The sequence below is a fragment of the Microchirus variegatus genome (genome assembly GCF_963457635.1).
Source record: "Microchirus variegatus genome assembly, chromosome: 12".
Taxonomy (NCBI): domain Eukaryota; kingdom Metazoa; phylum Chordata; class Actinopteri; order Pleuronectiformes; family Soleidae; genus Microchirus; species Microchirus variegatus.
The window spans coordinates 17,693,838-17,708,425 of record NC_139813.1 but is presented as its reverse complement, the minus strand read 5'-3'; the positions used below and the strand labels follow the sequence as shown (position 1 = coordinate 17,708,425).

Here is a 14,588-nt window from a genome sequence, read left to right as displayed (position 1 = left end):
AGAGAGGCCTTGCAAGAGCGGCAGATGAGCGCACAGGAGGGGGGAGGGATGCGAAAACAATGTGAGCCCGTCAGGCAGATGCATTTGTCATCATCCGTGTGTGTTTGTGAGCGAGAGAGTGCATCTGTGCGTTGTGTTAAATAAGCTATTGTATAACCATAGCAGAGACGTATACGGTCATCATTGAGTGATCCAATTTATGCTGCTGAACGTACAACATAAGAACACTGGCTGTTGACATGAAGTAAAACAGAAGACTGATATACAAACTGATAAAGAGAAAGTTTGACATTTCTGGCAGAGACATTTCTCTTAGAAATAAGGGTTCCAAAAGGGTCCTTTCAAGGGTTCTTGGTAACTCTAATGGTTCCAGTAAGAACCATTTTGATCCAGAGTACCCTTTAAAACCCCTGAATAAAGGGTTTTAAAAGGGTTCTTGGTGGAACCTTTATAAAAAGGTTCTACCTGGAGCCAAAAAAGGTTTCTCCTAGGAATACAAGCCTGAAGAACATTATATGGTTCTACTTACCACTTTTATTTCTAAGAGTGTATACGCAAAGATAAACAAATTCATCTACCAACTCCCTTAAAGCTCACTAATTAGCATGTCTTATCTTGTTTATTTAATCCATATGTAAATGAAGTACGAAGCAGATAATTTGCTTTTATTTAAAGGGAGGATATATGTGAGAAATAAATCATGGTCAGAGCCCAGTTGCCATACTACCTGTGGAGTGTATTCATCTATTAAACTAGTGCTATAAGAAAGTGGATTTTCTTGAATTTTAAGCTACTATTTTTACATTTCTACTTATTTAATCCACTAAATCTTTATACTAGAGAGCAGAGTTTGTGCACAATCAATCTCTTCCATCCTCACCAGTGTCAGTTCCTCTACTCAGACCAAAGGAAAATGGGTCAAAAGGCCATCACAGTCGGAAGGTGAAGGAGAGCGGTGTTGCTCGTGTTGTGTAGAAGAGAGTGTGGGAGGAGAAAAACCCTCTTAAGAGTAGAGAGCGTCTTGTTATTTTGGAGGAGGGCAGAGACCTGGTGCTCTGTTTGGGTTTGTGTCACAGTAACATCACTCCCACACCTCATTCCAACCACTTTAACTGCTGCTCAGGAAAGGGTGCCTGCTCTTCTGCTTCTGAGGAAACCGATGCCCTCATGCGAGTTGCCTTCAAGATAAGTCACCAAATGGACGACTCTCCTCTCTATAGCCTTATTTTCCCTATGGATATGGTCAGTTATTATACTTAATATTCAACTCACTATATATTACAGTGGGATGATAAATAAAACAGATGTCAGTTAAAATCTAATTAGTGCTTTAATGAGGTCTTATCATTGGTCCATCACAGCACTTGATCCCCACATCATTGCACATGCTTCGTTGAACCGTAACCAAGGTGTAATTGGTGATTTATCATCCTCATTTTAGTTCTCACCTTTTTATTACATGTGTCTCTTTCGGCTTGAGTTTAATTCCTGGTATTTATGACATGTCTTCCACATTTATGGCCTGGCTTTGCAGGTCTGTCTGGTGATTGGTCAACCACTTTGGTTCAGATTTGAATATGTATCGAGATAATGGTCACTTTTTAATACAGATATTGGGTTATAAGGGGTTATAATAGTCATATTAACATTCTCATTCCATGACTTGATAAGTGTATTAGTCTTATTTACAGGAGCCATTCTGACATCACACCAGTGGAAAAGCACTAGCGTAAATAACATTGGTCTATAATTCTGATGTGCTGAATCCAAAAATCACATTGGTTTTGCTGAATCAGGTCATCTTTCTGAACAAAGTTACTTATTTGTTTTTTTTAACGTTTTTGGGTATTTTAACGTCATATGATGCAAAAAAAAAAATTCTCCTAAAACCTTTTTTGGATGAGAAATATTAACGAAAATCAACTGATAATGTGTCAGAAGATCGGATTTTTCAAAATCAAATTAACATAATAACTTGACCTGAATGAGAAAAATGGATGTCAATTTTGGATTCAGCGGTGCAAAATGGTCCTAATTCAGTTAAAAAGACATAGACAACTTACAATTTATTTATTTTTTATAACCCAGCGTAATCAAACGAAAGATGGCTGAGTTCCATTTAGCTTTCTCAGTTTCAGGGTGTGTGTGTTGGCTCGCTGTCACACTATCCTGAATCCTGGAACTGAACACAGCCATTGTTACTTGACACCTGTGCTTTTCACTGGTGTAATGACAAAATGGCTGCTGTGAAAGACTAATTGTCATCTACATGAGGCTGTCGCGTTGCTGTTTCAAATGATAAAACGATATAATAATGTATAATTTTCATATTAATATTTGGTTTTGGATGGTTGTGGCCGACAAAGTCAGTAGTTGGTCTAAGAAGCCATGCACTGCAACAGAAAGTCCATTAGCATGGCTCAGTGGGCAGGCAAAGTGCTGAGGTATGTTAGTCTGACTGTGCCAAGTCTGTGAAACACATGGCTGTTAGCAATGTCAAAACATTTCATACCCGGCAGTTTCATTGCATTCAATGTTTTTCCAGGACTCAGTTTAATCCTCCTCCTCATGCTGTGTCCCCTCTCTCTGTGCTAATGACTTTCTGGGCCTCCCTGTGTTGTAATACTTCTATCTATAATAATGTTTTGTCTTTTATTCCCTTCCCCCCCTTCCTCACCTGTCTCCTTCAGTTAGTGGTGTTGCAGCAGAAGGATGCCGTTGGTGAAGCGCACCATCGAGCCCAGGCACCTGTGCCACACGGTTCTGCCGAGAAACATCAAGAACGAGCTGGAGTGCGTGACCAACATCTCCTTGGCCAACGTCATTCGCCAGCTCAGCAGCCTCAGTCAGTAACACACAGACACACACATTTTGTACACTACCGTTCAAAAGTTTGGGGTCACTTAAATATGTCCTTATTTTTGAAGGAAAAGCACTTTTTTTCAATACACTCTATACATTGTTAATGTGGTAAACGACTATTCTAGCTGCAAACGTCTGGTTTTTAATGGAATATGTATATAGGTGTATAGAGGCCCATTTCCAGCAACCATCTCTCCAGTGTTCTAATGGTACATTGTGTTTGCTAATCACGTTAGAAGGCTATTGGATGATTAGAAAACCCTTGAAAACCCTTGTGCAATGATGTTAGCACAGCTGAAAACTGTTTTCTAGTTCTTTGACGAAAAGGCAAAATTATTATTTGGAATAAAAATCATTATTTCTAATCTTCTCAATGTCTTGACGATATTTTCTATTAATTTTGCAACTCTTTTGATGAATAAAAGTAGTGTATATATTCTTGTAAAATTGGTAATGTTTGTGTTTTTGATGTGTTTTGACTTTGGCAGGTAAATATGCAGAGGACCTGTTTGGAGAGCTCTTCAACGAGGCCCACACCTTCTCTTTCCGGGTCAACTCCCTTCAAGAACGAGTGGACCGGCTCTCCATCAGTGTCACACAGCTGGATCCCAAAGAGGAGGAGTGTAAGTACTGATACACATCTGCAAAGACTTATGCTCAGTCTTCCCTTACCTACAGTGTCGTCATGAGGACCTTTTAGACCTTAAGATTGAAGACATGGGTGCGAACGTTTACGCACATTAACGTATGACACGATTCCATGACGACTGACGGGAAAAAGACGTGCATGACGTCATGTTAACGTGCCGCGACACCGTTTACCAGTTAGCCCCAATAGCTGCGTTAGCTCCTTTATCACCGTTAGCGTGCCTACACTCTTAGAAATAAAAGTGCTAGGTAGAAACGTATAAGATTCTTCGGCTTTTTGGCTCCAGGTAGAACCTTTTTATAAAGGTTCCACCAAGAACCCTTTTAAAACCCTTTATCCAGGAAAGGGGTTTTAAAGGGTTCTCTTGATCAAAATCATTCTTACTAGAACCATTAGTGTTACCAAGAACCCTTGTAAAACCCTTTCTTTGGGAAAGGGTTTCTCAGAAGCAAATGGTTCCAGGTAGAGCCTCAGCCCTTGTAGAAGAACCCTTTTGGAACCCTTATTTCTAAAAGTGTACAGTGGAACTGGAGCGTTGTTTATTAAATGAAAAGAGCAGCGCTACAAATAACCAGCGTACCAGTGTACTGCGTATGTGTGCCTCTACTTTTAAAGTTTAGCGTTACTTTAGAGACTCATTTTAACAATCTGGAGTCACGTAAAACATGACTTCACGCGCGTCTTTTTCCGGTCAGTTGTCATGGAAACGCCTTAACTTGCCAAGCACGATCTGAAACACATTCAAGAGGCTGTTAAAAGGTTGACAACTGTTTCAGGGGTTGGAGTTAAAATTAGAATAAGGTTAGTGAAGGTGAGTCAGGGTTATTTGAGTTGAAAGGCTGCTGTGAACAGGGGAACAGACGGAGAGATGGGTGACATTATCTCGCCCAACGGTACAAATCCAGACTCTCTCTTTGCTTTGCTTGTTTACCCACTCGAGCTGTATCTTTCGTAAAAGTAAAGAGGAACGCGATAATCGACAGGAGTGTCAAGTAAGCCGGGTTATCCTGAAAGAGGAGAGGCGGGATGACAGGATGGCACAGCACTGAGGAGAGTGCAGTGGGTGTAATGTAAAAGGAAAGGAGAATCACGGCAGTTTAATACCATGCTTCATGGCACAGAATCGATTTTTCTGTGGGGCCAGCAAAGTGTGTACAGCTTTGCACAATGCTACTCCCACTAACTGTTTCCTTGTCGTTGACACAGAGACGGTAAAATGCTCTCTAGCCTGTAGTTGCTGTGCATTGTTCTTCTAGGTTTTTTTCTTTTAGGTTTTTTTTTTAGTTTTTGCAGGATAATGGGTTTTTGTTTCAGACACAGCAGAGAGAGCGTACCCTCTCGTACTCTTCATCCTTTTTTGGTCCAGGCTTCATTTTCATTCACCTCCTTCTATGATTAAAATATCCCGTTCATTCATCATCAGAAGTGGATTGCACCTTTTTTTCATATAACCGCCTGTCAATCCTCTACCACTTCCTGCTTCCTCCTCTCTCCACTCATCGCCCATCTGCCAAATACCAATGTATTGCTGATTATTGTGTCTGATCTAATCATGAAATTCCCTCATGAGAAGTTGCACAGCAAACACACTTTTGTTCCCACACACACACACAAACCTGCAGAAGATGCGAAATTAACATTTATCACAGGAACAGACTTTTGGAAACACAACAAATTCTCTTTATTGCGTTGGCAAACGTGTCCATACTCACTCCTGGAGACACGTTGTAAGTGTAAAAGTGACGTGTATCTGGCGTGTGGTCCACTCAGCTTCCACTGCCGTCACGAATAAGCCAGTTTAGTGTCCACCACAGGTATTGGCTCGAGACACACGTGGATAAGGATCAGCTCAGCTGCAGTTTAAGAGCGTGGTGTAGTGGCTGTATAGTTGGAGGAGGAGCTGGGGGGGGAAGAGAGAGGACAGTAAAGAAAGATGGAAGGGAAGAAGGATGGGTGCATAATACAGGGCACTGCAGCAAAAGCAGTGGAGTGTAAAAGGATTGTACCGCAGAATTTTCTGGGCCAGGTTGAAATGGCCTCCTCTGCAGGGTGTGTATATTTTCCCACTCACTTGAACACTCCTCGCTGCACTCATTCACAACCAAATGAAGAATAAAACACACACACTCACCTTCACTTTCCTGCTCACGATTAAGATGAGATACAAGATTTGAAAGATCCAGCACATATAGGTTTTGTGTAGTCACTCGTTGCCCGCCTAAGAGAGATAAAAAAACAAATGAGCGTGACAGAATGATGGACAGTCGTGGGAGGGGTTCGTTTCCTGTAAATGCCATCCTTCATCCTTCATCCTTCATCCTTCATCCTTCATCATCCTTCTTCACCCTCACACAAACCAAACCTCAAACACTCACTCACTTCACTGTACACGGGTTCTACAGAGTGTATGCTTTTAGCACGAGCGGGAACGGTTTTCGCCTCGCAATAATCTGCGCGCATCTGTGGTCAACATTAGAGGAGGAGGCGGAAGAGGGACCATAAATCAGGACTGTACAGGATGAAGATTGGGAGGATGGGGGCAGGGAAGGAGAGAGGACAAAGGACACAGGATACAATAAGAATTTTAGAGGGGCGCCTGTGAAGCTATTTTATTACCTCTTTTGACTCAGTAAGATGTGAGCAGCTGACAGATTACACACTATCTACCTGGCTGCAGAGATGATGCCTGAATGAAAGCGGTGGGTTTTAAATAAATGCTCATATTTACTATAATGTGTTGTGTTGCAAGGGTTGGAAAAAAATACAGTATATATTCCTGATTCCAGGCACAAAATACAATTTAATTACATTTAAGGTGACGTTTGAATTGTTTATCCTAAATGTAAGGTTGGGTTGCAGCCAATAATGTATTATCTTTATGCTTTTAATCTAAGCAGAACAAGCGCACACTTAGGTGTTATTAACTCCCATAAACCTAGAGTTCAGAGACATAAAATGTGATGAATGACGATCGAGGCTTAAGTTTTGGGCTCCCCTCTCAGCGGCGAGTCAAACTTTGTAAAGAACACGAGCGAAGGAACGCGAGATGGACGATCATCAAAGACGTTAAGCTGAAGGTCGGAGAGAGAGAGAGAGAGAGACGCGAGATGGAATGAAGAGCAGAGTTGATGTATATGCGGTGTCGCCGGTTGGTGCAGTGGCGCGAGGTCAAAAGACGCTTCATCACGTGGATTTATGTACATTCAATCTCATACGTACACTCACCTTGCCCACACCCCCACTGACCCATTGGCCTTTAAATGGTATTGTTCCTTACTGTGCCCTTTAGGCATCCACCCTTCCTTCTCCCCTGCTCTCCTCACTGCCAACACACACACACACACACACACCTTTCCTGACTTTGTTGTCCTCCCCAGCTCTCTCATCTTTCGGATTGATCTCCGCTCCCCCCCTCCATCTTGTGCGGATGTTATTTGTGTGCTGTCAGCCTCTCTTCCCACTATCACTCCAGCCAGGCAAACTAATGACCTGCATCCCCTATGTAATGGCACTGTTATATCATTGCACTGGCTGTAGGCCATTATGGAAGGCCACAAAGCCTCGAGTCCCTCTGGGCTCTGAATGTCTCTTTATGTACTCTACGGTCTCTCCTTACATCCCTCTTTTTTCTATTAGTCCTTCTCTGTCCGTGTGGTGACTTAAGAGGTTTATTCGTATCCTTCTATTATAAACGGTGTATCTACTTTCTTTAGTTTTATTGCTTGTTACCTGTACAATTTACATTACCCGCTCTTTCATCTCTCTCTTTGTTTCCGTGTCTGAAATCCGTTCAAACAAACGTAACTTAAATGGCTTTATTTGCAATTCAGACATGTCTGTTTTCCCCCTGTGACTGCTGAAGTCCGCAGTGGAAAGATGAGTCATTTGCCTGAAGACATTGAGCGTATAAACCCCGTCAGGTTTACAGAGGTACACACTTCACACTGATTCCCCCAGAAGAAGTGTTGTGTGCTCAGAGGAGCTTCAGTGTTCTACTGTACCTTCTGTCTGGCACACTCAGGGTGAAGTGAGAAGATTTTGAAGTAAATACTCTCTGCCAAGTTTGAATTTATTGTCATCCTTTTCATATATATATAATGCTTCATATTTACATTCCTATACAGTGGCAAGACGCACTACATTGTTCTTGTAGTGCGTCAGACCAGTATTAGTATTAAACACTGGCAGTTATGGCTGGGCGATATGGCCTAAAAATAAAATCCCAGATTTTGTCATTAAAAAATTCAATTTCTGATTTAAATCGATTTTTTTTAAACTACTAAAGACAAAATAATTAATATTATATTCCGCACGGAAGCTCCCGAGGGCAAAAGTTGCGCCGTAGTAAGAGGTGAAAATAATCAATGTTTTTATCTTTTAAATCGTCCGGGACAAAAAAATTCGAATTAATCGATAAAACCGATATATCGCCCAGGCCTACTGGCAGTAAAAACAGCAGTAAACGTGAAGCTAACATAGCATTTGCGGTTAGCGTCCGCGATTAGCATTAGCAAACAACAAACATGTTTTCTCAGGGCATAACAGTGCATCTACTTTATGTCTGAGGTTAAATCATGATTAGTGTAGCTTTTAAGACTATGTAAGTGAGAATAAGCATCATTTTAATAGGATTACATGTTACTACTTAAGAGGATTGTACACACAGCTTGTATTTATGCACACGCACTAATGTCAATCAGGCCTCGCCATTTGGCAAAGGGTCATGGGAAAATTAGAAACTTCATGCTTTAAAGACTCGCTGTGTAATTTGTGGTTATGATAGTTCAAAAGCACCCAGAGAGTTCTAAGGTCACGACGACTGTCAACACATCAACACGTGTGTAAATCTGTATCCAGTGTACCAATACTAAACACAGCTGGTTAGCATAACTCTTAATGTATTTTAACGACAAACGGTAAATAAGCCTTAGAAAGAGAAGGAGCACAAACACCAGTCCTTCCTTCTCATTTGCATGTTTCCATGTTAATTTTTTATCATCCATCTATCTGCCTCTTCCTGAACTCTTCAACCTCAGAGAGAGGCGAGCACGGTTCAGTGCTGCAGGAAGGAGTACGCAGGCAGAGAAATATAGGGCAGCATTTGCATTGAGATACAAGAGGATAGAGAGCTGTGCCTGCATTCTGAAAGACAGCTCGGCCTGTGCCTTTTTTTCCCCTTATCTTCAGTTGCTCAGTGTAGGACTGTGTCTATATATGTGTGAGGGGATGAAAAGAGAGAGAGTTTCCTTTAAATTTCGAGTTAAGGCTGAAGGAGACGGGAGCGAGAGAGAGAGAGAGAGTGTGTGTGTGTCGGAGTGACAAGAACTTCCTCAACTCACTTTGATTGAGGGTGTTTTACTGACATTCTATCTGTCAAAAGAGAAAGATATGAAAGAGACAGAGATAAACTATCCACCGCTCGCTTACTGATAAGGGACCGGACAAGATGCTGCTCCACCTCCACACACACACACACATGCTGGTTTTGCATTCTTTGTGTGGACACTCAGACATAATGCATTCACAAAGCCCCTTACCCTAACCTTAACCATCACAACTAAATGCTTAACACTTAAACCAACACTTAATCGTCAAAAAGCCAGTTAAAGTTGTGTGGACCAGCCAAAATGTCCTCACAAGGTCAACATGTCCTCACACACATAGGAGTGTTTGACAATTGGACCACACAGTTTATTTAAGACACACACACACACACACACACACACACACACACACACACACACACACACACACACACACACACACACACACACACACACACACACACACACACACACACACACACACACACACACACACAACCCCTCACTACAAATCCTCTCACAAATGGGATAAACAGAACTGATAATTTAGCTGGTTTTAGATGGTTTGTAATTATCATGTAGAACAGGGGTCTCAAACTCAAATGACCTGGGGGCCAATGCGCATCTTTTGTGGTCAAGCCTAGAGAACAAAGTTCAACTGTTCACAATATTGCATCATGATATCACACTCGTATTCATAATATTATTTATGATGCACAATTAATGTATTGATATCAAATATTATATTACATAAATAAGAGTGTGGACAACTGTAATTAAAATTTCTACCAGGAGACGTTTCGGCACCACTGCCATTCGTGGCTCGGGCACTAACAAGCGTATTTATATATGTAATTGAATGTTGTGTATGATACATTTAATAATGGGATAATTATGACCAAATGTCTTATTATTACTGTTATAAAAACATTGCTAGCAAACCTATATTATATTCTATCACCTCGCTGGCAGCTGTGCCTGAGCTACACACTGTGTTAAAAAGACGGTGAGGTCGTGGGCCTTGTTTTCATTATAACATGATTTTAAGTGGGGGGCCGCATTTAGCCCCCGGGATGCCAGTTTGAGACCCCTGATGTAGAAAATTGTGTATTGTTTTCGTGGGGCATTTTAAAGCCCCATAATTAAAAACAGCACTGGCTCCATTTTGTTTGAAAAATTCCGGGACTGTGTTTTATTATTGACAGTCTTAAACCGAGACCTTTTGGAAACGATAACGCAGTTCTTTCAGTTTCAGTTTTTACCTCGTTATCAGTCTCATAAAATCACTGTTCAGAGTCACTTTCTTGTTAGGAGAACTTTCTGGGACTAAGCTCTGAAACAGACTGAAAATGCTGTTTTTAAACGAAAATATAGTCGTATGCAGTGTTTTGTAGAGGTTCACAGTTGCGTTAACTTCAAATCCTGACCCACACCTCTGCAGTGGCCTTCTCTTGTTTTTTCCACTTTCAGACTTTTGTCACATCACCTGACAGCTCTCTTCTCTCTCTAAATGCTGTGGGCCAGCAGAGCGCTGAGCTCTTGTTCAACGTGCAGCGCTCAGCAACATCAAATTGACACGCACTGTTTAGCCAGTGGCTACGTCTGGTGCCAACAGGGTGTCATGTGTCTGTAGCAGTCACTATTACTGTAGGTTTGTGAGTAGGAGAGCACGTTTCCTGGAGCTTCTGTCTTGACCTTTATTCTCACCTTTTTTGTGGAAACAGAGAATTCATCTATGGGATCAGTAAACCATGAAAAGAAAGTCCATCTTTCTTTCACCTCAGACTGAAAAAGAGTCTTGATCTCAATTCTCTTTAATCTTACCACACTACTTATTCATCAAATATGTCCTATCTCTGTGGAGAGTGTAACTGTGGCTTTGATTTCAGCACTACAGCTCTTATTTTATGACCTGATACAAGTTTGATGTACTGTATAGGGAGCCATCGCAGTCAAAATGAAACAAATAAATAAATAAAAACTGCAATAAATAAATAAAAACAGAAATAAATAAATATGGCTATGAAATAAATAAATAAAAATATTATTTTCAGGACACATTTATTTCCAAGCGTCACATTTATTTATTTATTTATTTATTTTCCGGAGACTTTTATTTTTGTTATGTCACATTTATTTATTTCGGGATACTTTTATTTTGAAGAGCCACGTTTATTACCCTCTCTTTTTCATTTCCAATCCTTGTATGCAAATGAGGGGCCGTGGTTAATCATAGATCCCCATCATTTATTTCATAGCCATATTTATGTATTTCAGGGGTATATTTACTTATTTCTGTGTGTATGTATTTATTTCATTTTAGCTGAAATGGTTCTCCATAGTGCTGTAGTTAATCAAGAATACAGTTCCAGTTTATTACCACTTGGATCTCTCTGTTCTTTTTTTTTAGTTTATCTCGCTCAAAGTCCTGAGAAAAAGTCCTGAGATCTGGCAAACGCTGCAGCGTCCCTAAAAATAAGACGGGAACGAAACACAATCTCTTGAGCTGTGAGAAAACACACTTATCTGAACCTAAGTTACTCACACTTTTCTGCTGTAACCCAGCATTTTTAGTTTGGCAAACAAATCCTCACTTCAGCTCCAATTTATATTGAATAAAAAAAAAAAAAGGTGAAAGCAAGCCAAACAGGACAGTGGATTAGTATTTATATATATATATATACTTTTTTAAACACTATTTGGGTGTACGTGAGACACAGGCAGGAGGTCAAAGGTCATTTCTGTTTAATGCTGTTTCTAGTCTGTTTCTCTCTTCCCTTGAAGCCAAAATCCAGCCTCCATATTTCTGTTTGTTTTTAATACCTTTTCACCACCTCTGTGCTCCGTCTCAGTGTGTCCCCTCTCACTTTTACCTAACACCTCTGTGTCTCAGTGCAGTGTCTTCACCTCCCCCTCTTCCTTCCAGTCTCTTTCTCTCCCGCGTTACAAATGTTGCTCGCTCGATGGCGTTTGTTAATAACGATACTTCAGTGCCTCAGGTGGCTGCTCCCCCCACTACACTGAGAGTCTGTGGAAGTCATTATCCCGCTGTACACAGAGGATCGGATTGCTGTAGCCCGTCTCTGCCTTTTCTTTGTCTTATTTAATTAAAGGAAAGCTTTTCTTTTCTCGGTTGTACACAGGTCGATGGTACTTTCTGGAGGTTATAGGTGACTGTCGGATTCTGTGGTGGTATATTGTGTTGTGTGTGTGTGTGTGGTAGAAAAGCTAATAATATACTGTATAACAATACTCCACATGACTGTTTCCACTCTACCCTTGGGCAGAGTGAAGTAAGGTGTATCCACTTGTCCTTCCCTTATGTATAATTCAGCTCTGGTTGCAAACGCTCTAGATTTAGTTCCAAGACCTTTTTTCTTGGCCCTACCAGAGTGGGGGTTAGGCGTTAGAGTCTATTTTTTTTATTTTCCCTTCAGCAAATTCTCCAACCTGTTTTTTTCTTTTCTTTAGCTGCACAACATCGATTTTCCTCCTGTTATTGGTGTGCCCTCAGAAAATGTCAGCTGTTCCTGCATGAAAGAAGGCCAATTAGTCCCACAGCATCTGACAGATGACCTCGGTCTGATCTAGCTTAGTTTAGCTTAGCTGTCGTCATGTGCTGAGTCTTTTTTTTTTGCTTTGGTGAGAATTGAAATCAGCCAATTAGAAGGACAGTTTAGAGTTAGCCTGCAGGAAGGTGATGAGTGGTTCCTAATAGGTTAAGCGTTCCGTAACGTTGAGTGTGATCATTTTATCAATGTCGATTTTGATTGCAGTAATGATGAGGCAGAGTCGTAATTGTTGTGTTTGTGAGAGACGAGGGGAAACAGAAATCTAGCGGATGTTTGAATGTGAGCCAAGGGACCATCAGGGGAAAGTACAACTAAGAGCACATATCTATCACTGCCTGACGATTAATAATTGTCAATTCCACTTCTTCTTCTTCCTCCAGTGTCTCTTCAGGACATCACTATGAGAAAGGCATTCAGGAGTTCCACTATTCAGGACCAGCAGCTTTTCGACCGCACGTCGATGCCCATCCCTCTGCAGGAGACCTTCCACACCTGCGAGCAGCCGCCACCGCTCAACATCCTCTCGCCCTACAGGTCTGAATCTATGCATGTTAGCATGTTGTTGTAGCATGATCACGCAAGTGGTCTTAAATCTTCAACACCAAGTGTCGCACTTTGCATCACCGTAATTACGCAATGGTTTATGCTATCGGAAAATATTCCAGCCGTGTTAGCCAGCCTAACCAACAACAACAGTACAGACAAAATATTCGCATTAAAAAATATATTTTGCGGAGAAATCATGTTTTCGCATGTGGCGCCACCTACCGCCCTCTACCAATCATTGCAGTCAGTAGAGTCTCAGACGCCGAGCAACCACGGGTTGCCAGTTACGTCTGAGCTACAACGGCGGAGAAAACGAAACCTAAAAGACCTCGTTATTTTGAATTTCAGTGTAGTAACTGTTTTTGGCCACATTCTTACATATGGCGCCTTTAAATATGTTTTGTACTGTTCATATTTCAAATTTAACACGCTAACTCTGTGTTCAAGTAGAACTACAGTGTTCTTCTCAATACAAAGTTTTTGTTTTTCTTCATTTTAAATTGTCAATACATACATTGTCATAACATGCAGTAAATTGGAAATAACTGCCAGATATTGAAAGTTACCCTGGAAAAATGGACAAAAGTATGGAGGACGAAACCTGATGTAATAATAAATAAATAAATCCAGGAATAAATAAATGCTTTACATGTATTTCTACATTTATTTATTTATTTTTGTGTCCATATGTTAATGAGGTAGGAGGTCCTAACCTCAGTCAACAGCATGATTGGTCAAATCATTTATTCCTGTATTTATTTATTTATTTATTGTTACGTCAGGTTTGGTCCTCCATACAAAAGCACTTACAGTTAAAATAAGCAAAACATATGGACAATTTAAGGCTTAGGTGTTAAAGGGTTAATATCAGCTCAAAAGTTAATGATAGCATAGAAAGACCTGCTACCAACTACCAGCTGTTTTAATAGGTCAACCAAAAAAAATACTACTAACTAGTACTAACAAGTCAAAATGGCGGCATATCACCTATCTAGAGCAGTGAAAGCGGACACAGACAAAGTGCTTGTATAGGACGTCAGGACAGTTGTGTGTGGAAACGTACTGACCGGAGTAGGCTCGTGATGATGGAGTGCCGTTTAAAATGAAAACATCGTGCCACTGAAAACTGCCGAGTTATCCGCTGAATTGCAGCAGTTTTTCTCCGAGACCAGCGTGACTCCAACCACTTTGATCTTCAGGTACATTATGGTCTGCTTCCACTCCCACGCTGAAGAATGGGAGGAAAAAAAAAAAATCACAAAGAGGAAATAGTCACTCACTCCCCACTCACTTCACAGAAAAGTGCACAAATAGCATTGAATGCTGGGTTGTTCTTCAGCGTAATGTGTCTGTCGGACGCTGTAACAGCATTATAAAAGTCAGTTTGACTTGATGTAGGGTTTAGAGAGTGTGTGGGTAAGAGCTTAAATATGATATGGTTTGTTTACGTGGGATTATCTGCATGAGCCTCTTAGTGTATACTCAGATACATTACAGACAGGCGTTTGCTTCTTTCACTCTCAGCATCTTTCTTGTCTCTTAAGATTTCACGCCAAGTGATGACGACGATGAATAATCCATTAAAAAGTCTGCTCTTGCTTTACACTCCCATCCTCCCCTTTGCTTTCTCACCCT

The 14,588-nt window shown here is 40.9% G+C and overlaps 1 protein-coding gene across 1 annotated transcript in view; it reads left to right on the top strand.

The window, feature by feature from the left end:
• The window catches only part of wasf1 (WASP family member 1), a 58,139-nt gene that overhangs the window by 24,666 nt on the left and 18,885 nt on the right, over window positions 1–14,588 (top strand). The window contains exons 2-4 of the mRNA XM_083898833.1: window positions 2,691–2,845; window positions 3,351–3,485; window positions 12,788–12,941. Of these exons, the coding sequence (XP_083754959.1) occupies window positions 2,713–2,845; window positions 3,351–3,485; window positions 12,788–12,941 (422 nt within the window). The 5' untranslated portion in view covers window positions 2,691–2,712. The remainder of the gene's footprint in view (window positions 1–2,690; window positions 2,846–3,350; window positions 3,486–12,787; window positions 12,942–14,588) is intronic.